This window comes from Aedes aegypti, chromosome 3 (genome assembly GCF_002204515.2).
Source record: "Aedes aegypti strain LVP_AGWG chromosome 3, AaegL5.0 Primary Assembly, whole genome shotgun sequence".
Lineage (NCBI taxonomy): Eukaryota > Metazoa > Arthropoda > Insecta > Diptera > Culicidae > Aedes > Aedes aegypti.
In genome coordinates this window covers 224959780-224985846 of record NC_035109.1, presented here as the reverse complement: position 1 = coordinate 224985846, position 26067 = coordinate 224959780, and the positions used below count along the sequence as shown (strand labels likewise).

Below are 26067 nucleotides of genomic sequence, written 5' to 3'. Positions count from 1 at the left end.
TTCCATGTTACACCTAGAGTTTTCACGGTTGCATTCAGGTTGTCGCCGTTTACTTCAAAGTCGATTCCCCGAAACTCTTCGGGAACGCGATCCATCACTTCTTTCGCGTTCGAGCACCACTTATGGGTTCCAAAGCAGCCTTTCGAGAGAAGATTGGTCATATCATCTTGCAGCTTGCAGATCTTCGATACCGTATCCGCCCCCGTCAGTATATCATCCATGTATGTGCCCTTCTTAATGGCACATGCCGCTTCCGGAAATTCATCATAATGGTCTTCAGAAACTTGATTTAGGGCCATCGTAGCTTGAAAAGGTGACGGCGCCAAGCCGTACGTCACTGTTCGCAACTCCCACGTAGTCAGCGGCTCCTCCTTGTTCTTTCGCCACAGAATTAGTTGATATCGAGTATCGGGAAATGCCACTCCAACTTGTCGGAACATCATAGGAATGTCGACGGTCAGCACATACCGGTATCCACGAAAATTTATTAAAATCGACGTCAAGTCTCGCTGAACTACCGGGCCTGCTTCTAGTGTATCGTTGATAGACACGCCTGTTGAACTCTTTGCTGATCCGTCAAACACTACTCTTAATTTCGTTGTAGTGCTTGTCGGTTTTAGCACGCAGTGATGCGAAAGGTAAAACATGGATCCTGGATCGGCGGACTGATCTACTTCGATTGCTTGCATGTGGCCGAGTCTTGCGTATTCATCGAGGAAGGTGGAGTATTGCAGCTTCAGTTCCGGCTCTCGGTCCAGACGTCGCTCAAGGTTCAGGAATCTGCGTGTTGCCGTTTCTAGAGAGTCACCCAGTAGATTGATACGCACGTTGAAAGGGTGTCGAACAAAGTATCTCCCTTTATCGTTCCGATAGTGAGTTTGCTTGAAATGTTCCAAACATTCTTCGTCGCTTTTGGTGGTGGCCGTTTGGGACTCGTCGCAAGACTCTATGCGATAGAAACCTTTCAACAAATCTTCGAGTCGCTCTTCGTCTGTGGTTTGACACAACGAGCGAGCAATGATTGGACCTTCCTCTTCAAGGACGCCTCCAACGATCCATCCAAAATCCGTTTTCGTCAATATTGGAAGGTTGGGTCCAAGGCGTATTCGATCATTCTTCAGCAAGTCCCAAAATACTTCCGATCCAATCAACATATCGATGCGTCCTTTCCTATAGAATGTGGGGTCAGCCAATTTAATTTCATCCGGTATTGGCCAGCCAGAGACATCAAGCGATTTCGCAGGAACGTCGCTTGTGATTCGGGGAGCAATCAAGAAATCCAACTCCGTGGCGAAACTTCCATCACAAGACTTCACAGTTGTGCGAATCCGGCGCCGTAGACGCGTGTTGCTGCCATTTAAACCGCTAACCAAGTAGTCGACGGATTCCTTTCGCTGTGACGTCGCGAATCTTTCCGTGACGAAGTGCGTCTGCGAGGCCGAGTCCAACAATACTCGACAAGGGTAGAGTGCACTGCTGATTCCATGAACCATTACGATAGCGGTTGAAAGCAGAATCTGCTTGGACGAAGAAGCGGTACTGGAACACAAAGTTGTGGCTGATCCCGAAGAGGCGACTTCGGGACTAGAACTTGGTTTCATCGGTTGCGTTTCGTTGCTCGGTTTCACCGCTGTTTCCTTCGTGACAGTGTTCGGGTGACTGTCATTATGTAGCAATGTATGATGACGTTTGCCACAATCGTGACAGTTATGCGAGGAAGGGCATGTGTTCGTGCGGTGACCTTTTTGTAGGCAATTGAAGCATGAGCCCCATTTTTTCAAAACACTGTATTTATCACTCACATTCATTTGTTTGAATTGATCACACCTCCAGAGTTCGTGAATGTTTTTACACATTAAGCACTTATTGTCTTTTTTCTGTTCATTTGTAGCCACCAACGAGTGGCTTTTATTTACTGATTTCACCTTCACACTTTCCATCGGTGGTTTAGTGTTGACGTCAATCTTCTCCATGATTCGGCATTGCTCTTGCAGGAAGTCGATCGTCGCATCGTACGTCGGGTACACGCCCTTCTTCTGTCGTCCTTCCCAAGCTACTCTGGTGCTCTTGTCCAACTTCGATGAGATTTGGTGAAGTAGCATTTGCTCTCCCAGGCCGGCAACCGGCAGTGCCAGATTCTTGAGGGCCTCTACATTTTTTGTGCAGGTATCGATCAACTTTCGCATGTCCTTAGAACTGTCCTTAGTGACTTTCGGAAGATTCGTCAATGCTTCAATGTGTTTATCCATGATAAGACGTTTATCTTCATATCGATTCGTGAGAAACGTCCATGCGGCATCATAGTCATTATTATTCACTATATCTTGGTCAATAATGCCGCTTGCCGCACCCACGAGAGAGTTTCGTAGATGAAACAATTTAATCGCAGGTTCCTCTTGTTGGTAGCGGTTCATTATCGTTGTGAACATTGACTTGAACGAGAACCATTTCTCATAGGACCCGTCAAAAGTCGGGAGAGGTGCTTGTAAGGGAGGCAAGTAGCTGTGGACGGGCGCAACTTTTTCCTGGAGCGGTGACTGCACAACAACCGGCTTCGTCGCTCTTTCCAACAGCATGTTGAGACGTATCTTCAAATCGTTGTGCAGATATTCGAAATCCACGTATTTCGCTTCATGCTCAGATCTTCGTTCATCAGAGAGGGGCAACGCATAGATCTTGTTCTGTAAGTCATTAAATTCACTGTAGCATGTATCAACCGTATTCAAATGACAACGAAGGAAATGCACATTCTCAATGTTTTGATTCGGTTCCATATCATCGTCTTGTATTGCATTTTTCACTCGGGTTAGCTTCCCCTTCACTGCCCCTCTCTGATGAATGTACACTTTCAGTTGCTCTTCCATTATTCGGGTCTCTTCTTTCTTCTTCTGTTGGAGCTTTTGTTCCTCCACGGACGATTTCTTCGGTGTGTGGAGCATTCCAGCACATTCACATTTTCACAATGAGCGAGCGGGTCAGGAATCAAAATGGCTGCTCGTTACACTCGGTCAGCTACGGACGAATGTTCGCGAACTTTTCCAAGGAAATTCTTCTCTTCGAACGAACGTAGGAAGCACAAGATGGCTGCCACCACGTCGTTACATTCGGCCGAACCGCGACGGACGAATGCTCGTATTTTTCACAGCAAAATTCAATGCTTTTCACAAAGAAAACTTTTCATAGCTTTGCGACACTGGTTTTTTTCGAAAAAATCCGGCTCGATGGACCACATGTCCCAGCCGGGAGCAGCGGACTGTAAACGCTTAAGAATTTCGGAACGTTTCGGTTCTTCGAGAACACATCAAACACGCGGCTAATTTTCACGAGTGATGGTATAGTACTGGTTTATTGAACAACGAGTCAGTTCAGCAAAAGTGAAATAAAAATAAGAACAAAAACAATCGTTGCAAATATCAAGAGAAAGAAAATAGGGGTGTTCAAAATTCAACCAACAGTGTCCGTGTCTTTTTTTTTTTTTTTAAATATGTCGTGACCAAGTTGCAAAAACTGCACAAAAACATGATTTTTTAACGAAAAATGCCAGTTTTTTTTTATTGTGGCCAGTTAAGTATTATCTCAGAAGCTGAAACTGGTTTTTCTCATTTGTTAAACCTTAAAGAAGGACTTTGCAACAATTTTTAAATAATTTTGAAACAAAAATATGTTTGCATATGTTAAAAAATATATGCACTATTCAACTCATTATTAAGGTAAGATGCTTCATAAATTGAGGTTTTATAGAAGAAATGCAATTTCCGGAAAAAAAAACTTAAATAATCCAAAGAAATTTGATATTTTCATTAAAAAATCATGTTTTTGGGTAGTTTTTGTTGAATAACTGAGTCAAAAATTTTTTTTAGAAAAATGTGTTGTATGAACAGTTTGAAAACAATTTGCTTCAAAAACATGTAAAATGATTCGGAATCTATTGAGTATTTAAGAAGTTATGGTCAAACAAAAATGGTTTTTCTAGTAAAATGGAGAAAAAATTGGATAAAAGTATTTTTAACTAAGACTTGTCTTGATTTTAGACAAATCTCGCGTTGAGTATCATACAGGCGTATCTGCAGTGATCGATTTCTCTTCATCGATTCTCTCTTTGGATTATTACACGAAGCTCAATCGATTTTGGTAACATTTTACGAAGCAACATGATAAAGGACAATGAGTTCTTTCTAATGAATCGAAAATAGCAGTGGAAAACAGTCTTTCGGTTAAGTAAATGGCTAAAGAAAAAATCGATGAAGAGAAATCGATCATTGCAGTTACGCCCTTATGATACTAAACGCGAGAAATTTGATGTTCTACAAAGTTTTCATAAATTTAATCTGAGACATAATGGTGCTAAAAGTTTTTAAATTGATTTGAAAAATAACAAAATTATGTTTACTTCACTGAAGGTCATTTTTTTATAACTTGACAATTCACCTTCAAGACGCTTGCGCCACCTCTAAATGTTAATATTTTTGGCTCAGATTTTGAGGTTTCTCTTTTATCGTGATTTGAATTTAGTAGAGCACACGAGTTTTTGGTTTTGAGAACTTTTGAAAAATAAGCCGCACCCTAATGACCATTCCGAAGTAAATAAGCGCGTGCGTGAGCCCGTAAAAGTTGGTGGGATTTTGGAATATCGAAAATGATGGAGCTCTGGAATGTAGTCGATGTGTAGTTGACCTGCTTTTTAATGACTTGAGCAAAAGACACGCTAATACTTACAAAAAATTACATATGTTAGTGGTGCCAAAAACGGAGCATGCCAAAAATGAAGCATGCCAAAAACGGAATCCCACTGTAATACCGAACTTTGCTTTTCCAATTTGACTCATTGTGTTGGTTAAGTAGCCATTCTTCCAAAAGGTTTACGGCTTCTTTAACTGGCACACTAGGAAATAATGCTTTAACATCAAAAGAAACCATAATTTCTTCATCTCCAATATATCCAGAAGCCTGAAGTTGGCTTGCAAACTCCTGAGTATTGGCTTGGATTGGAATTCCTTAACCAGCCACTTTGCAAGTTTGTTTGTAGGAGACCCTTCTGCTGATATAATTTCTCTCATTTCATTGCCAGGTTTGTGAATTTTTCGCAAGCCTTTAACCTTCGGGCTGTACTTTGTACAACAGTTGTGATTTATATGATATCATTTTGCAACAAAGATATCTATCGACACCAAACCAAAGGGTATTCCTCAAGAATATTCTTAAGGACAATACTCGACAGTGTTTATTTACAGTATGACTCTTTATAATACGGTAAAATTAACAAATGTACATGGAAGGCGCATAATAATGAATATAGTGCATACGGTTCAAGGAAACCACAGTTGAAATATCTCAAAATTCAGATAATATAGAAACTTAGGATCTTTAGTAAAGTTGTTCTGGAAATGAAGCGCTATCTGGTGGTACCGCATTTAATTCGGATTTGATCGCTAGGTGGCACTAGTGGGCATGGAAGTTTTACTTTTATTTTGCAGATATTTTAGGATCCTAACCTTTTAGAAGGATGTGTCTTCGTCAAAGTTGTTTAGTAAGTTAACGTCTATCATTGTTCGAGCTGATTGATTCAAAATTTTGCCACTAGGCGGCGCTAGTGAGCATAAAACTTTTGTTTGCAGATATCTCAGGAGCCTGACCACTTAGAAAGATCGTGTATTTAACAAAATAGTTCAATAGCTCAAGGGATACCATTGAATGAGCCAAGAAATAGGATATTTTGCCACCAGGCGGCGCTAGTGAGCATGCAATTTTTGTTTTGCGGATACTGCAGGATCTTGGCTTTTTAGACAGACATTTTCGGCAAAGTTGTTCAGAAGCTCAGGGACTATCCTTATTTTACAAAATCTCGAACTTTAAGGATTAAACAAAGAAAGAATTTGAGCTACTGAACAACTCTGCCGAAGACGCCATATTTCCAAGTGATCAGGTTCCTGAGATATTTGCGAAACAAATGTTTTATGCTCACAAGCGTCGCCTGATTACAAAATTTTGAATCAACTAGCTCAAACAATGATAGTCCTTGAGTTACCTAACAATTTTGCCGAAGACGTCTTTCTAAGTGGTCAGACTCCTTGGATGTTCGCAAAACCAAGGGTTTTGTACAAAATACAACACGCGACTACTTGCGTTGCAAAAATTCGCGGGACGACCGAAAGGTTAATTCTTGGTAGAGCTGGGTTAGAAACTAGTGTTATCTCCAAGAAGCGGCTTACATTCTTTTAAAGTTTTTTCTACATATCTCACCATTGTGGGAAGTGAATAGACTCTACAATGCCTATACGGACCAGTGGTTATTTTTTCGTTCATTTGATTATCATAATCATCTTTATCCAAAATAACCACTGCATTGCCCTTGTCCGCCTTTACATAGTATACCGACTTCTCTTGAAGTTCTCTCGAAACTTTATCCTCAGCACTATTTTTACCTTTTAATTGGAATTTGTTTTCTTTTAATGACTCTTCAGTTTCATTTCTAGCTGATTCTTGCAACTGTATTGGTATTTTGTGTGTAATGGCGGTTTCAACATCGATTATTGTCTGTTCAATATCTGGTTTTGTGGCAACCGCATATGCTAATCCCTTATTGAGAAGTGTCAATTGTTCTTCTGAGAACTGCTGCGTCGAACGATTGACCACAAAACCGTCAATGGAATGGACTTTCGGCAATGCTGTTACCACATTGCTATGCTACTTACTCTTTTAAATTGCTATTTTTTCGAGTGAATATCTTTCTTTCTACTTGCTTCGCACTCCTCTGCTTGTATCACCTTGGAAAGAAAAAGTGGAAATTCCCAAGGGTATTTTTTGGCCAATTTCAAATGTAGATTATTGCACTTCCAGATCATGACAAAGGGTGTTATGCCAAACGGTCATATGCCAACTAACTCATTTTATAAGTTTGGAATTAATGGTGAAAACTCATTTTCCTGGATCCATCCCCATAACAAATCGATCAAGAAATCAAAATATCAGTACCTCTTTAAATGGATCTGATAGATCCAATATAGAGGTTGCAGATATTTTTACATATTCTAAGATTGAATGGGCATTGGATTCTTTCGAATCTTTCAAAACACCTGGTTTAGATGGGATTTTTCCGGCGCATCTTCAAAAGTGCAAGGAAACTATTATCCCTATTCTAATGACTCTATTCAAATCTAGCTTTCTTCTGGGATATCTTCCAACTAAATGGAGGCAAGTCCGGGTAGTGTTTATACCGAAATCTAATAAAAAAGATAAAACAGTGCCAAAATCATTTAGGTCAATAAGTCTTACATCAATATTTTTAAAAATAATGGAAAAGCTTATAGATGAGTACATTAAATCAAATATACTTAAAAATAAGCCATTAAATAGAGCTCAATTCGCTTATCAGACTGGTAAGTCGACACTTTCAGCTCTACATTCGCTGGTTTCAAAAATTGAAAAAACTTTTGACACTAAGGAGATACTATTGGCTGCTTTTCTCGATGTAGAAGGCGCGTTTGACAAAGCTAGTTTTACATCGATGAAAAACGCCATGAGAAATCGAGATTTCCCTGAAAAAATGATTGAGTGGATAGAAGAGATGCTATCTAGAAGGGAAATATCAGCATATCTAGGAGATTCAGTTGTAAAGGTAACAGCTGTTCAAGGCTGTCCGCAAGGGGGAGTTCTCTCTCCTCTTCTCTGGTCTCTGATTGTTGATGACCTACTTGTAAAGCTAAAGCTTCAAGGATTCGAAATAATTGGATTTGCAGATGATATTATTATTATAGTCCGCGGAAAATTCGATAAAACTGTTTCCGAGCGAATGCAAACAGCACTCAACTTAACCTTAGCATGGTGCAATAATGAAGGATTAAGTATAAATCCTGATAAAACTACAATAGTACCGTTTACAAGAAAACGTAAAGTCTGCATTTCAGCTCTCAAAATAGGAGATACTAAATGATATGTTCGTTATGAGCATCCCTAACGATGTGTCATTTGACGTTCGTCTATCGGACGAACGAGCGCGAGAGCCGAAGGGCTCGAACAAGAGAAAAAAAATAAATCAGACTTCAGTCTGTTCTGATACTCCACTTGAAGCAGAAGTTCTTTTAAAAACCCTCTCATCACGTCCGATCATCAATCCCTCTGTCCGGTACGGAAAACATATAAAAGTGTCGACGAGTAAATAGCTTTCGCGTGCAAAGTGAGGAAGAAAATACACATTTTTACCACCAAAGTGCTTCATTTCGCCGTGGGACGGGCACCGGTTACCGGATAAACGATTCAGCAGCCTCGTTTAGCAGCCAGAGAAGGACCAAGCCGTCGCAAAGGTTCGGAAGCTCACGGTGGAGTTTTTCGGGTGGCTTCCGATAGATTTCTCGGTTGGGTCAACGAAAGGGTTTTCGACGCTGTGAAATCGTAAGTAAGGTGACAAAATTGCAGGAAAATCATAAAAGTGTGAAAATATTACATTGATTCCACCATTTTGTGTAATAGCGTTACTCCGGACACAATTGCCGGTGAAAATCGAAAAGGCCTTTTCGTTTCTGTATGCGGTCGAGTATAATAGGGTGGTCCATAAAATAACCATTTTTTTTTTCAGCTGCGTTTTACTTTTACGCCATTTCGTTATTTCGATAGACAATTAATAGAAGTTTTCTTTTCTTCAAATCTAGTAGAAACAGTTGAAAGACGATTGTCCTCGGTTAATTCAAAGGAATTCAGGCATCCGGTCTACCTTGTTCGACGAGCGCTCAGGTTGAGTTGCAGAGGTGAAGCAAAGGTTGTGCTAGATAAGAACATAATAGGGTGAGTAATTTTTGCCGTTTTTTGTAACATTTTGAAGAACAATTCCAATTTTCCAAACGACTAAGTTTATTTTTATAACTTTATTTCCCTTCGTCACGTTTTTTATATTAATTTGTTGTATTACTGCCGATTTATCAACCATTTTCAATTATTGGGGCGTACTATTGTACCGGGTTGTTCTTTCAAACATTAATACTGTTCCTTTTTACAAATTTGTTCATTTACTGAATACCTTTTGTCAATTATTGAAAACCTTTTGTTAACTACTGAATACCTTTTGTCATTTACTACCTTTTGTCAATTACTGAATACTTGAATTATTCAATTATTTCATATCGTTTGTTCCTGAATACCTTTGGTTAATTGGCAATTAGTACAATGAGTTCCACCATGGCCTTTTCTATGGAGCCTTACCGGCGTGGTACATCGTTTAACGATTGGTACACCCGCATGAAATATTTTTTCCGTGTAAATGATGTAAAGGAGGAGGACAAATTGGCATACTTTATTACAATTAGTGGTCCGGTAATTTTTGCCGAGATAAAACTTCTTTATCCTGCGGGAAATTTTGAGGAAGCGTCACTGGACGATATTGTTTCAAAGCTTAAAAGTCGCTTGGACAAAACAGATCCCGATATGGTACAAAGGTACAAATTTGCTACCAGGGTCCAAAATCCGGACGAAAGTACGGAGGATTTCATTTTGAATCTGAAATTGCAAGCCGAATTTTGCGGTTTTGAAAACTATAAACAGGTTGCTATCCTAGACCGCGTTGTAGCCGGCATCAGGGATAAAAACCTTAGACAACGACTTTTGAGTGAGGAAAAGTTGACTCTGGCCAATGCCGAAAAACTTATAGCTACTTGGGAAGTAGCTCGAGCTAATGCCGGTACAGCTGAACAACAAAATGGGGGGCACTCTAGTTTGGTAGCAGCACTATACAGCAGTCCAAGCCAAAGGGTAGGAGCAACGGCGTCAAGATTGGCCCAAGTCTATCGACTGGCAAGAGATGATGAGGCAGAAGGTACTAGCAGTAGAGGGCCCGTTAAAAGTCGTTTAGGTTTTAGACCGACGGAGAGATGGCAGCAACCATACCGAGGGGGACGTAGAGCAGATGGAAGTAATACCCAAGCACGGGAGGGACGACAGGGGCATCGGCAATGGCAGCGACCCGACTATTCCCAAATGATCTGCAATTTTTGCGGAATTAAAGGCCATATTCGGAAGAAGTGCTTCAAGCTGAAGAATTTACACCGTGACGCAGTGAATCTAGTTGATTCATATAGACCAGGGCCATCGGCGGACAGGCACATCTCCGAATTGCTGGAAAGAATGAACACCCAGGACGACGATGATGTCGAAGAATCTGAGTCAGGTAATCTACAATGCATGTTAGTAGCATCTATTAACAAGATAAGCAATCCTTGCTTAGTAAGGGTGGAGATTGAAGGCAAAGGTCTAGAAATGGAAGTTGATTGTGGAGCATCTGTATCAGTTATAAGTAAAAGGCGATATTTGTCGAAGTTTGATAATCCTCTGCGAAATTATAGCGAACCACTGATGGTCGTAAATGGATCAAAATTAAAAATCGAAGGGGAGGCAACAGTTTCTGTAAAAGTTAATGGAAAAGAAGCGCTAATGCAGCTACTAGTACTTGATTGCGAAAATGATTTTTACCCACTTTTAGGTCGAACATGGCTTGATGCGTTCTATCCAAATTGGAGACATTTCTTCACAAGTTCTTTACAAGTTAACAAGGTTAATGAGGGATCCGGTGAAATAACTGTAGATGAATTAAAACACAAATTTGAAAATGTATTTAAAAAAAATTTTTCGTCGCCTATTATTGGTTTCAAAGCGGATTTAGTAATGAAAGATACAGACCCTATATTTAAGAAGGCCTATGATGTTCCTTATAGATTGAAGGAAAAAGTTTCCTCATATTTAGATAAACTTGAAAGGGAGAAAGTCATCACACCTATTGATACCAGTGTATGGGCTTCTCCAATCATTATAGTAATAAAAAAGAATGGTGAAATACGGTTAGTTATTGACTGCAAGGTGTCCATCAACAAAGCCATTGTTCCAAATACTTACCCTTTGCCAACATCACAAGATATTTTTGCAAATTTAGCTGGATGTAAAGTGTTTTGCGCACTTGACCTTGAAGGTGCCTACACACAATTAGAACTAACCGACAGGTCCAAAAGTTTTGTAGTCATCAACACGATGAAAGGATTATACAGATACAATAGATTACCACAAGGAGCATCCTCAAGTGCCTCTATTTTTCAACAGGTTATGGATAAAGTTCTGGAAGGGATTGAAAACGTTTCTTGCTACCTAGATGACGTTTTGATTGCCGGAAAAACCGCTGAGGATTGTAAAAACAAACTTTTATTAGTGTTACAACGATTGGCTAATGCTAACATAAAAGTTAATTTCGAAAAGTGCAAATTTTTTGTTACAGAGCTTACACATTTGGGGCACATTATTAGCAACAAAGGACTGATGCCATGTCCGGACAAAATATCAACAATAGAAAAGGCAAAGGCCCCTAAGAATGAGTCGGAATTGAAATCCTTTTTAGGTTTATTAAACTATTATCACAAATTTATTCCTAACCTGTCAGCTAAATTGTACCCTTTATATAATTTATTGAAGAACAATGTCAAGTACACTTGGGATGACGACTGTCAAAAAGCTTTTATGGAAAGCAAAAATTATCTAACTGAAACAAACTTTTTAGAATTTTTTGATCCCTGTAAGCCAATGGTAGTTATCTCAGACGCTTCAAGTTATGGTCTTGGAGGTTTAATAGCACATGTGATAGATGGAGAAGAAAAACCAATTAGTTTTACATCCTTTTCCTTGAATCCAGCTCAAAGAAAATATCCTATTTTACATTTGGAGGCTTTGGCTTTGGTTTGCACTGTAAAAAAATTTCATAAGTACCTTTATGGACAACATTTCACTATTTACACGGATCACAAGCCATTGGTGGGAATTTTCGGTAAAGAAGGAAGAAATTCAATTTATGTGACAAGATTACAACGCTTTGTTTTAGATGTGAGCATATACGATTTTGACATTATCTACAGACCTTCGCATAAATTAGGGAATGCAGATTTCTGTTCCAGATTTCCATTAGATCAAGACGTACCTGAGCAATTTGATATAGACGCTATAAAAAGTATTAACTTTAGTAAGGAAATACCTATTGATTCAAAATTGATTGCTGAAGCAACTAAAGAAGATGAATTTCTGCAGAAAGTTATATCTTTCATGCTTAATGGTTGGCCTGACAGAGTAGACAGACATTTTCATGATGTATTTTCAAATTATTTAGATTTAGAACTTGTGGACGATTGTCTTCTTTTCCGAGACAGAGTAATCATACCTAAAGTTTACCAAAATAAGGTTTTAGTATTGCTGCATGCAAACCATTTTGTAATTATTAAAATGAAGCAATTAGCACGAAATTCGGTGTATTGGTTTAGCATCAATAAAGACATCGAAAATTATGTAGCTAACTGTGATGCATGTAGTAGTATGGCAATAGTTCATAAATCCAAAGACTCATCCATCTGGACACCAACTACGAGACCTTTCAGTAGAATACACATTGATTTTTTCTTCTTCGAACACCGCACCTTTTTGCTAATAGTTGACAGCTTCTCCAAATGGATAGAAGTAGAATGGATGAAACAAGGAACAGATCATGCTAAAGTTTTAAAAAAATTGGTGGCTTATTTTGCTCGTTTTGGTTTGCCTGACGTTTTAGTTTCGGACAATGGTCCTCCCTTTAATTCCTGGAATTTTGTGGACTTCTTAGAGAGGCAAGGGATAAAGGTTATGAAAAGCCCACCATATAATCCCTCAAGTAACGGTCAAGCTGAGAGGCTGGTGAGAACTGTAAAAGAAGTCCTCAAGAGGTTCCTAATGGACCCCAAAATGATGGAATTGGATCTGGAAGACCAGATAAACTTATTTCTGTTTAATTTTAGAAATAATAATCTAACGAAAGATGGAACATTTCCATCTGAAAGAATATTTTCTTATAAACCAAAAACTATTTTAGATCTTGTCAATCCAAGAAATCATTACAAAAAACATTTTTACAAACCACAACCCGATGATGAAGTTCAGATTGAGCATCAAGGCGGAAGAATTCCGAAAGTTTCAGAAGATGCTATTGATAAACTGATTGCTGGGGATGAAGTGTGGTATAAAAACCATAATCCCCACAATCCAGCAAGATGGATTAAAGCCACGTTCATTAAAAAGCATTCTCATAATATTTTTCAGATTTCCATTGGAAACGTGAGCAGAAGTTCTTTTAAAAACCCTCTCATCACGTCCGATCATCAATCCCTCTGTCCGGTACGGAAAACATATAAAACTAAACTATCCTTATCTCTTAGTGCCAAATTTGTAGGTGTTGTATTAGATTGTAAGCTTGTTTGGAATAAGCATATAGAACAACAGATAGAAAAAGCAAGAAATGCTTTCTGGGGCTGCAAAAGAACCTTTGGTAAAAAATGGGGTCTGAAACCGAAGATGATATGCTGGATCTATTCGGCCATTGTTAAACCCATTATTTCATACGCATCAATTTTTTGGTGGGAAAAAACCAAACAAGTCGCTACTCAAGCTAAGTTAAATAAACTACAAAGGCTTGCTACTATTTCAATTACTGGGGCAATACGAAACACCCCTTCAAATGCGTTGAACGCAATGTTAAATCTTCTTCCACTTCATGACTATATACAAATGGATGCAGTTAAGAGTGCTATCAGAGGGGCCCAGATAGCCGTAGCGGTAAACGCGCAGCTATTCAGCAAGACCAAGCTGAGGGTCGTGGGTTCGAATCCCACCGGTCGAGGATCTTTTCGGGTTGGAAATTTTCTCGACTTCCCAGGGTATAGAGTATCTTCGTACCTGCCACACGATATACACATGCAAAAATGGTCATTGGCATAGTAAGCTCTCAGTTAATAACTGTGGAAGTGCTCATATGAACACTAAGCTGAGAAGCAGGCTCTGTCCCAGTGGGGACGTAACGCCAGAAAGAAAAAGAAGAAGAGTGCTATCAGAGTCAGAAGGTCCTTAGATAGCGCTGATAGTGAACTAAAAGGACATATGACTATATTGAAGCACTTCAAAATAAGTCCAGTGTACTTAGTGAACGAAGATTATATGTTGAAGCGTAACTTTTTTGATCATCGTTTTTGGGTTGCTGATGTAACTCGCCAGGATTGGGACACAGGAGGACCAACTTTCCGATCTGGATCATTAATTTTTTTCACTGATGGTTCAAAACAAGATAACATGGTAGCGTCAGGAGTGTTTGGCCCAGGAGTAAATGTATCTTATGCACTGGGAAGTTGGCCAACAGTTTTTCAGGCCGAAATTTATGCCATTCTTGAATGCGCTGACATTTGTCTTAAAAGGCGCTACCGGAATGCTAATATATGTATTTGTTCGGATAGCAAAGCAGCCTTGAACGCTTTGAAGTCTAGAACTTACACATCAAGACTTGTTTGGGAGTGTTCCAAGCTACTGCAGCAGTTGTCCTATCGTAATAAGGTTAATCTATATTGGGTTCCTGGCCATTGCGGAATAGAAGGAAATGAAAAAGCTGATCAGTTAGCAAAACAAGGTTCTTCCATGCAATTTATAGGGCCTCAACCGTTCTTCGGAATGGCCTCTTGTGCTCTGAAAATGCAATTAAAGAGCTGGATGAAGGTAAAAATTAAACTAAACTGGAAGAACGCAATGGACTCTCGTCAGTCCAAACGATTCATCGAACCAGACGCCTATCAAACGCTGAGGTTGTTAAACCTCAATAAACACGATCTAAGTACTTATACTGGCTTATTAACAGGCCACTGCCCCAGCAAACGTTACCTTAAAATTACAGGTAAATTGCCAGAAGATATGTGTCGTTTCTGTAAATTAGAAAGCGAAAGCACTGAACATTTGTTGTGCAAGTATGTTGCACTATACCACAAGCGTTGTAGATATTTAGATAAAGGCTTGCTAGAGCCTAATGAAATTCAGTACTATCATCCAAAACAGGTACTACATTTTATCCGAAACGTGGTACCTGATTGGGATGCACGCCAATAGCTGTGGAGATAGTTACTTCATATAGAAACATATTTCTACAGTACGGCAAAAACAAAGAGGATAACACCACAATAGATCAAATGGTCGCAGTGGTAATTGTAATTGTAATTGCTCAATCCACACCCTGGCAGACAATTATCCGCCAATCTAGACACGGGCTGGGTGAGGACCTACCAAGCCTCCCCCGTTAACATGTCCTATACCGTTTAGCACACCGGGTTCTTCCACAAGCAGGCGCCGGAATTAAAGCGGTCCCACAAGTTTCAGATACATTAAATAGATATAGTCCCTCTGCCACTAAACCGAATAGCGCCCTCCACCTCATCACCAGCACTGCCCATCCCGCACACCAAACAAAATGTCGGAAGTGGCGCGCCGTGTAGTACATCAGATGTTCTACAGAGCACACCACCTCCGACACCATGCTCAACGTACAGCAAAGACAGCGCTAATAAAAGCGGAATGCGCCATTCGATTCAGTACCAGAGGGACTATAAATGTAACGAAGAGGAAATGAAAAGATAGTAGAAATGGTTTGGCTGTTGGATTGCTGGAACGAGAAGAAAGAAATAAATTTATTACGTTAAAACGTGATTTTTATAGTTGAATAAATGTATCGATAGTTTCTCATCTGTTTCTTTTCCGTATCGTAGTTCCGTCGATTCTATCCACCTCGAGTTTTGTCGACTCCGCTCGGGCAATGAGGACCGTGATGAAATGCAAAATATAAAAATATAAAAACATGAGCATTAGTGTTTATCTATTATTTAATGTGGTTCTCATTTGCTTTCAAATACCTAAGTAACATGTGAACTCTGCCTCTATTAGAAAATTCTAATAAATCATAATTTATTATCCTCCACTTTCCCTAACACAAAGTATTCCTATTTAATAAGACAAGTGTAAAAGCACAAATAAAAGTGTGAGACCGCATCGAATCATGTTGATGCCCTCAGAGCACTCATTCTTCGATTTGCGAAATATGAGTCCGCTGAAAACACCGACCCGACTCGACGCAATCGCGCACCTCTACCGGCACCTCCGCACATGTAAAAACTTCTGCGATAATCCTGTGGTGTGAAAGAAATGCGCAATATTATTTTGATTTCAATCCTAACTTCATGACCCGTAGGCTCTACGCGTATGATTGTTCATTATTTAGGCTAAATATACCTGTTTATACCTGTACATCAGAAAAAAAAAAAACGAAAAACTACTACGAATATCTTGCAGCGTAAAGTTTAAGTGATCAAATATTCATCCTCTCTTCGACCCTGCACTATAATAACCTCATAATATAACGCCGAGCTAAAGATTCTTTCTTGCGTTACACAATCTAAACAAGAAACCATTTTCAAATACTTCCCATAATTTATGCGAAGCAAAACAGATTCCACTTTCTACGTAATGTAACCCAGCATAAACAGCTGCCCAACTCTCCAGACCAACGCCCTCCAAGATCCAAGGTGCTGCTGCCTTACGTTCAAAACTTCTTTCCTCAAAGTCTGTCTATCAATTCCGAACTCTATTGCATACTACAATACCAATCAGACCCTATTCCTGACAAGACACAGAGTCACAACCCCAATGTGATGGATTTACTCACAACCTTGTCATAACCCCTCTTACGTTTCGCTATCCTCGGAAGTCACCCATATTGATGCTTGGCAAAAAATATCAGTACCATCAAGCTACCATTCACCGTGCATTTAAAAAAAAAAAAAAAAAAAAAAAAAAAAAAAAAAAAAAAAAAAAAAAAATTTGCGCTTCAAAAAATTATATAACTTTTCCAAATAATTTGAAGCGTATAAGAATACCACTACGTAGCGTACAATTATATAATAATTCAGAGAAAAATCTAAAACTAGTGATACATAACTAAAAATTACTCAAAAATTATGTTTGAAAATCTCATGTTAAGGTCGCCTCGTACCGTTCTATGTCACCATTTACCGTGCACATTAGTGCACCATTCACCGTGCGTATAGATTTCGCCATGATTTAATTTTGTTTCTTGAAGAAACGTTGTTGATGGAGCAACTGTGTTGCTAATAGTGAGCGCACTCATTTTTAAGACTGTTCAAATCTTCTGTTACAATAAAATCCATAAAAAGTTTAAAAATTGACTAAATAATTATTTTTTCATTAAAATCGTTATAGGAGGTTTGACTGTATTGTCTAAATGATTCCATATTCACTCAAAAACTAAATATGAAGTAGTTTAATGACGATATAACAATAAATCTAATATTACCGAATAATTTCATGCCTTTTACACTAATGAACGGTAATAGGAACCATACATACTGAGAGGGATCCATTCACCGTGCATTTGGGTTTCGACTGAAAAACAATATAAAATTCTAATTTGCATAAAATCTCATTGCTCATACGATGAAATACATCTTACTAATAGTATCCATAATGAAAACTTGTTGAAATTTTGAAAAAAATCATACTCTATCGTTAAAATGAAAAATGTGAATTTTTGGTGTTTCTACTAAGAGTGTTGAAAAATCTTATTATCAAAAAGAATTCACATGATTTTTACTACATAAACTAGGTTTTTCAAAATGCTTTGTGACAAAAACTACTTCATTTCATCAGTTTTATCTTATTTCACCGACAAAAAAATAATTTGTGAAAATTGTATGAATATTCTGTAGGAATTTGTATATGTGCACGGTGAATGGAGGCCGCACGGTGACTGGTGACTTAACGGTATTCAATCCACAAATCCCAGATTACACCACATTACGTTGGTCCGTTTGGCGTCGCCGGTGGATACCTGTTCTGACATTCTTTTCTTTCAAACCCCATTTCAAGCCTGTCCCCCCACTTTATCAATAAGAATGTTGACGAATCACGATAATCTGAAGATCGTGACCAGAACGGAGGTAGGATTTATCACTAGGGACCAACCACCACCGATAACACCACAATAGATCAAATGGTCGCAGTGGTATCATGAAAAAAAAAACTCATTTTATATGTAAAACAAAATACACAAAATACTCACCATTTCCAGCTCTGGTTTTGAAAAATCTTCAAACACAGGCATTTCATCAGCACCGTTTTCGAAATCCAGAACCGCCAAGGACATCGTCTCGTCCCATTCAAAAACGCCATCCATGTCGTCCGTCAATGGCATACTAAAATCCGCCAACCCAGTGTCCATCATATCCATAACTGAGTTCTTTTCGTCAACAATGGATGGCATCACTTGATACTGTCGAAGTGTACCTTTTTGCGCCATGTTGGCAAAATGTGTGGGCAAGTTTAGATCAGTCGATTCCGCGACGTCATATACGGCTTCTGCTACGTTTAGTGGCGATACCGAGTTCAAATTGGTAGTTTTGACGAGATGTTCGCCCATTGCAATGCAATTTATGCGATGCTGCATCAATGTTTCGATTGAATTGCATTCAATACCACATGTGCTACAAATATCTTTCATTACTTCAAATTCGTGGCTCTTTTTGCATTTCTCGTCAGCTGATACCTTTCCGCATTGAGGGCATAAATAGTCGAAAGGATCTTGTGTCCTTGTCGGAGGCGGTATCACTGCGCACACTTTATTCTGTGTCTGGAAGAAAATAATTAGACATCTTATATTTATTATGATAAAGAACTTCAAATCACCTCCAACTCCGGATCAGATGGCTTATCATCCATCGAATAAAGCTGCACACCAATGTTGCTTACCACAGTCGATGTGATCAGATTTTCAAAATCGATTTCCAAATGATTGATACTGTTATCTGTGATGTGATCATTACGGCAGACAGGTTCCGTCAGAACAGTGTTGCAAATGTTGCATATGAATACGGGTTCGTAGGATGCAGGATCAAGATATGACAGCTCGGAATCCATCGTGATCTGTAAATGATAAAAAATTCAATGATTTTGTAGGGGGACGGACCTGGAGTAGGGGTTAAAACACACGCCTCTCACGCCGAGGATCTAGGATCGAATCTATCCCCGAGATAGTCACTAAAAATTTTATTGACGACTTCTTTCGGAAGGAAAGTAAAGCCGTTGGTCTCGAGATAAACTAGCCTGTAGTATCCGGACCTGCTCAAATAAATAGCTACCACATAGCCTTGGGCTAAAAATCTCGTTAATAAAGATAAAAAAAAAGATTTTGTATGTTTTAAGTTATATAATTTAGCTGACCCAGTGAGTAGTTTGTGGTCTTTTGATTCTGTTACATGCGTTTTTAGGGCAAGCGACGCCTGTGCGGGTGCGAAAAGATATTTGTGTACACCCTAGAATGGATTACCAACAGGTGAGCTCGTTTTATATTTATGATAACACAGGCAACATTGCGTTTATGTAATTTTCAAACAAAATAATGGATGGTTCGTCAATACAAGTGTCGACATGGACCCTTATTCCTGTTTTATATAGTTTAATAGATTCTATAATATGAACCATTCTCCTGAATTCAATTCTCCAGAATGTCCAATTCTCCAGAGTTACATTCCCCAGAAAGCTGTATGTATCCTTTTTCATTATTTATTTTTCCTTGGCATGTGTCACTGATGTGACAGGCTAAGGTCTGATGAAGGTATTAATGATTGTTTTGCATATTATAATGATACACCCTTCTTTCAGTTGTTCAGTAGTTTACGCAACAAGTTGCAGAATTACGAGTTTTACATGCAACGAGACTTGCCAAGTTGGATAATTACGACGAGTGCTGTAAAACCCGAGTTCTGCAACGAGTTACGTACAACATTTTTTGCAATTTCGTAGAACACCACTTGAGGGTATCAGAAATCACATCTGGATGCATGCACCATCATTTTGCAATTTTTGAAAATAGGGGGTTAATGATTTATTATATTATATATATACGATATCGAGTTAGAGAACCATAGTAAAAGTTGGTTTTCATGGCTAACTCGATGGTCCCTTGGAACGCAGTTGCACTGCTTTTGTGTTCTGTAACTCGATATCTCCCTAACTCGATGGTCCCTTCAATATCGAGTAAGGGAGAGATGACTGTAGTCATAACTATTTCAGTTAGGCAATGACTATGGACCTATGCACGAGTTCACAATTTGACGTTTGAGCGGTGCCGTGTTATTTACGTGGCCATGGTAACGAGTGAATTTGGCACCGCTCAAACGTCAAATTAGTGAACTCGTGCATTGGTCCACTACCACTTTGCATTTTTCAATGCAGGAAAAGAGGTCGTTTCATCATGACAGATTGACGTGATGAAAAACATGAGAAATTGCAAAAAATAACTTTTACAAGGGGCCCAGATAGCCGTAGCGGTAAACGCGCAGCTATTCAGCAAGACCAAGCTGAGGGTCGTGGGTTCGAATCCCACCGGTCGAGGATCTTTTCGGGTTGGAAATTTTCTCGATTTCCCAGGGCATAGAGTATCTTCGTACCTGCCACACGATATACACATGCAAAAATGGTCATTGGCATAGTAAGCTCTCAGTTAATAACTGTGGAAGTGCTCATAAGAACACTAAGCTGAGAAGCAGGCTCTGTCCCAGTGGGGACGTAACGCCAGAAAGAAGAAGAAGAAGAAGAAACTTTTACAAAGTTCTCCAACTTAATTTTGAGATACGAAATATCAAGTAAGAGTTGACTGTATTTTTCCTTTTTTTTGTCATTTACACACTTATTCAGACCTTGCGCGTTCGGTAAATAAAATTACCGAACAAATCAGTAGTTCACAAGAACACCGATTATTCGGTAATTCAGCAGCTTTTGACAGCTCATTACAAACAAAACTACCGAACTACGGTGAATCCTAGGTGATCTGTCAACAAATTTACCGAAAAATCTGTGAATTTTTAGTATCACCGAAAACTGTAAAATATTCAACTGATCTTTCTGTGAAATGTCTGTTAGATTACCGACTTCAGTAATTTTTACGAATGACAGCGTCAATCAGTCATGTACGTTTTTCTTCCGGGTGTTGCTGTGAAATTTTTCGTGAAATGCCTAAAATCGAAATTGTGCCCGTATCTCAAAGATCTCAAAGAGTATTCTAGATACACAAATATGATGGAGGTAAGTTTATCGTAGCGAAAAAAAAAATCTTTCCGTCATATCAAAACTCATATCGTTTTCCCATGATTTTTACTCAAAAGTATATTATATTGCTGTTTGAAATGCAAATATCAAATGCGTGAACACCAAACGCGGTAAGATTTTCTACAAGGAAGGCGAAGTAAAAAAAAATATTTTCTTTGCTAGGTTGGCGGTGATATTACGGTTGTTAAGAAAATTTTCCGGTTTACGGTAGCCGCAGAGTTCTACCGCAGCTGTCAAAGTTCTACCGCAGGCTTCGAAATCATTCTATCATTGAAGCAAACATTTCAATCATAGTGTGCGTAAAAGAGAAAACGCTATGAAAAATAACAACAAACAACAATCATCAAGACGGTATCCAAGGTATCATTGAAGCCTACTGATGATTTACCAGTGCAAATCAGTGATAAGACAGCTGCGGTAGCTTTCCGTTCTACCGTAAAAGGGAAAGTTTTCCCAAAAATTGCAATATGGTTGCTAAGTATCCTTTGGTTACTTTGTGTTATCGCATTTGAAGCCCCGTTAGACTGGATTTGCACGTCAAACACAAACAGCAATACAATTTAATTCCGCAATCTCAAAGCATGGCCAGCAACCTTTGAAGCTAACTACCAGTAACTTTGTATAAATGCTACCTTTATTCATAGCAAAGCGTTGTTTGTAGTATGTTCGATAGGTGTAGAAAGGAAAATGACACAAATATGTTCCACATGAAGCGTTTACTACCAAGGATGTAGTAAACTCAACTTTACTACATTTTATTCATACCGCCCAATGAGAGCGTGAAAAAATACATGCAAAAATAATTCTCTCCGTATTTTTTTTACAGAAAATCGAAAAAAAACTACACGCAGCGGACTGGACTATCGAATTTATGAAAGGTGGAATGATTATTGCAATACGAACGCTTCATGTATCGTTTTAGCATCACTCCACATCAAGGCGTCGATAGGCGCGTGGTGTACGCTCGGGCCTATCGATCGCAAGGTTCTTGGTTCGATTCCAGGTTGCCGCGAAAACATTTTTTGTTTTCAAATTCTGGTTTCATAAGGCAAATTTATGAATTTCAATCCGATTCCTTGTGGCGAATTTTCATAAGGGGTTCCTATGTTTATCGATAGTCCATTTGCCTGAGTGTAAGCATATCCGTGGTCACGAATATATTGCTGTTTGCGTTTGAGGTGCAAATTAGGGCCCATTCACAAATATCATAACGCTTGAGGGGGTGGGTGGGTGTCCTAAGGATGCTACGGCCCATACAAAAATTGAATAATGTCCATACAAAAAGCGTTACAAAAGGGTGGGTGGGTGTCCAAAATGGTCAATTTTAGCGTTATGAAATAAATGAATGAGCCCTTATGTCCAACTGAGGCTCAAACGCGATAACACAACTGATCAAACGACACTTAGCAACCATGATCGATATCTCCGCCAACCTAGCAATGAAAACCAATCTTTGACTTCGCCTTCCTTGTGAAAAATCTTACCGCGTTTGGTGTTCCCGCATTTGATATTTGCGTTTCAAACGCACACAGCAATATTACGATAAATTAAGAGGACACGGGAGACCGTGTTCTTTTTCCTATCTTTCGTCTCACTCTAACAATAATCATCAAAAATTTGTGGAAGCAAATCTCGAGTTTCAGTGAACCGATGAAGCTGAAAATTTATCGGGTTGTGCACTACATATACAGAATCATAGTGATACATTTTCGCATCGATATATGGAGTGGTTCTTGGGATTTGCTTCTTGAAATGGATAGGGTGATTATGATGACGTCCCGTGCGACCTTAAGCTACCTGCAACTGCAAGGCCATGTTACAGTTCTACCTTAAGACGCTCCACGAGCTGTACCCCTACACTCAAAATAATCCAAACGTCATTGTTACGTGAAAACATACGTGATTTTTTTCCATCGCACTTTTCACGTAGCTCCTACGCAAACCATAGGTAGCTCAGAATGAACGCATGAACTTTGGAAGTTCGTCCATTCCACCGTCGCTGAACGTAACAGCTACGTGGATTTTCCGGTAGCCTTTACGAAGCGTTTCAATAGGACCTAGATGGTTTTGCATTAAATTTAACTGTAATAAAGACCAATCTTATTTCTAATAGGCTTTGGAAGAAAACTAATTCCCAATTAGAAAATGTAAACAAACCTTAAATATTGTGATATTTTTATTGTCAATCTGAGCATTTTGAATCCTGTTTCCTCAATTTTGTGCGTTTGATCTGTCTTGTTGTAGCCTTCGCGTGCTATAATTGATAAGAGGTTATAATTCACGTGTAAAATATGAAGTAATGCAGGGATTCTTCGATATTCAAAGCATATTTACCTTGAAATCAATCTTACACAGAGATTAAAGCAGCAGCAGCTTCTGAATTTCTTCACAAATCAAGCGGGCGCCATCTTAGGATTTGAGCTCAACATCGAATGTACGTACAATATGCAGATGTCAAAATGGACTTAGGCACCTACGTGAATTCCACGTAAGTGCGATAGGTAACCTCAGTAAACATTACTGAGTCACTGTTTGGTGGTTATTAATGGTTTAGTAATCTTGAAGTTAGGCTTACCAGAACAATTTTTCAGAAAGGAGGACATTTTGCATTATTGGTTTTGAAAAAGGAGGACATTTCAAAGTTTTTCGACGACAGAAAAAATAATGAATTTTTGATAGAAAGAAAAAAATATTCTGAAATACTGATAATTTATTCATTACTAAACCTTAACAAAAAGTGAACAAATATTCACCTTGGACGTAATGGTACTTTAGTGAAGATAATAATAATACCTGACAAACTTTTATACCTACTTTCTTTGGCAAAATTGAAGTTGAGCATAATTTTAGGCTCTTGAGATAATTTTCGTATTTAAGGTGAAGAAGAATCGAAGCCAAACCTCAAATTTTCAAGAGCACGGATCTGGAGAACCGAAAACCCGTTTGAGCTGAAAACTTAATCGATTGGTCACCACCAGTGACCACGAGTGACCAATCGATTAAGTTTTCAGCTTAAACGTATGTTTGGTTCTCCAGATCCGTGCTCTTGAAAATTTGAGGTTTGGCTTCGATTCATCTTCACCTTAACATTAACCCCTCTACCGGCAGCTTCATTTTTAACCGCAAATTCAATATTCAAATCGTTATAACTTTTTTGTTTTTCAATATTTTTGCACCATTTTTTCACAAGTTCTCAAAAAACTCTTCTAGTTTAGAAATCCGTGTTGATATTAATTATTGGTCATCTGGTTTTAAAGATATTCCGATGTTCCTTGGGGGACCGACATTTTCCATATAAAATGTCTTTGGCGGCCATTTTGTTTTTGATCAATTTATCAAAAAAATAAAATGTGGGCTATATAATGCCAGGTAATAAGGAGCTTCTCTGAAAAAATCATACAAATCGGTTCAGTAATCTTGGAGATATCTGAAAATTACGATAAGATGTTTTTTGAAGCTTTTAAGATCTTTATTTGGCCAGCGTGATTCCAGATACCTAAATGGCCATTACTTAGAAACGGCTGCACCAAATTGCTTCATTTTTTCACAACATACTCTCATTAATGTATTATTCCGAAGAGTGAATATCTGAATACGATTAGAATTCTGTGGCCTGAGAAATTTACGGGGGGTTGTAGTTATGGGTCGGTCCCCCAAGGAATTTTGGAATATCTTCAAAATCAGATGACCAATGACCAATATCGACACAGATCCTAAAACTAGAAGAGTTTTTTGAGAGCTTGTGAAAAAATAATGCAAAAATAATGAAAAACAAAAAAGTTATAACGATTTGAATTTGAATTTTGCGGTAAAAAAAAGCTGCCGGTAGAGGGGTTAAGGAAAAAAGGTTTTGCTATAAGAGGTGCAATCAATTTTGATTTGCGTGTTTAGTTTTCCTCAATTGGATAAGGTCATTTTTAGACTTTTTTGTTCTGATAAAAGTAAATTTGGATAAGGAACTTTTATTTTAACAAATAAATAAAGTCGTATTTTTCAGGAAAGAACAATGCTGAAAAGAAGTGTTGAATGCTTAAACATTTTTTAATATCGATTGTTTCGAGATAAAATGAAGGGTGTTAGTTTTATTGATGATTTTTGTTTTGATCCGGAGAAAAATTTACGAACAAAATGTATTCCAACTACTGAAAAAAAAAATGTTTTCGAAAAATTCGAAGCTTTTCAACCCTCTTATGAAATACAGACATCATTTAAAATGTCGCTGTTGACTGAACATGTTTAACAAAATGACTAAACCGAGGAAACGAAGGATACTTTCTCAGGGTTTATTAGAAACGAAACTTGTAGAAAAAAATGGTGAAAATCTGCAAAACTCAACATTGAGATTGAAGTTTAATCTCCTTTATCCTCATTCAAAACATTGTAACTGATATGTGGAACTCAATTCAAATTTTCGATTACTTTGAAAAAGGAGGACATTTTCAGTCCAAAGGAGGACGGGAGGACATATGATGAAAAAGGAGGACATGTCCTCCCAAGGGATACCATCTGGTAAGCCTAGGTGAAGTGGAGGTAAAATGAATTTGGAATGATCTACGTGATTTTTCACGTAGCAATGACGTTTGGATTTTTTTGAGTGTATTTTATCCAAACACACATCCATTAGGCAAAATATAAACAAAACAAGTATTTTGCGATAATTTCGCAACATTTGAGTAGATATTCCACAATTTCTTAACAAAAGCTCACTTACCCGAAACGTTGTGCTCAAAATTAACTTATTTCGATACACTTTGGGCTTAAGTTTAGAATTTCTTTTCGGATTTTGATCACCAGCACGAGAGGAAGTTGACGACTTGAAAAGAGGAAGTGATTGCAATGTTTTGTCGCCCGAGCCGGACGCAACGCGGGAAAAAACATAGAATTAATTGCAGGGCTGTACATGCGACGGGACATTCGAAAGCGGCCATTTGAGGTAACTACACGCTAAGATCAGATTACCCATAAATAGGTAGTTGATTTACCCATTTATAGGTATTTACCCATTTATAGGTCTTACGGCAATATAGCACTGAGAAAAATCTACACGCCAATGTCGTGTGTTTCACTTAGAGATTTGCGCAATGAGGAAAGCCA

The 26067-nt window shown here is 38.5% G+C and overlaps 1 protein-coding gene across 1 annotated transcript in view; it reads right to left on the bottom strand.

Moving 5' to 3' along the window:
• Positions 1-25833, bottom strand: part of LOC5565112 (zinc finger protein 426) — a 40206-nt gene extending 14373 nt beyond the window's left edge. Inside the window, exons 1-3 of the mRNA XM_021850600.1 lie at positions 25685-25833; positions 18553-18789; positions 17930-18496 (exon numbers count right to left, since the gene is read on the bottom strand). Coding sequence (XP_021706292.1) covers positions 17930-18496; positions 18553-18783 — 798 coding nt within the window. The 5' untranslated portion in view covers positions 18784-18789; positions 25685-25833. The remainder of the gene's footprint in view (positions 1-17929; positions 18497-18552; positions 18790-25684) is intronic.
• Between the last annotated feature and the right edge of the window lie 234 nt (positions 25834-26067).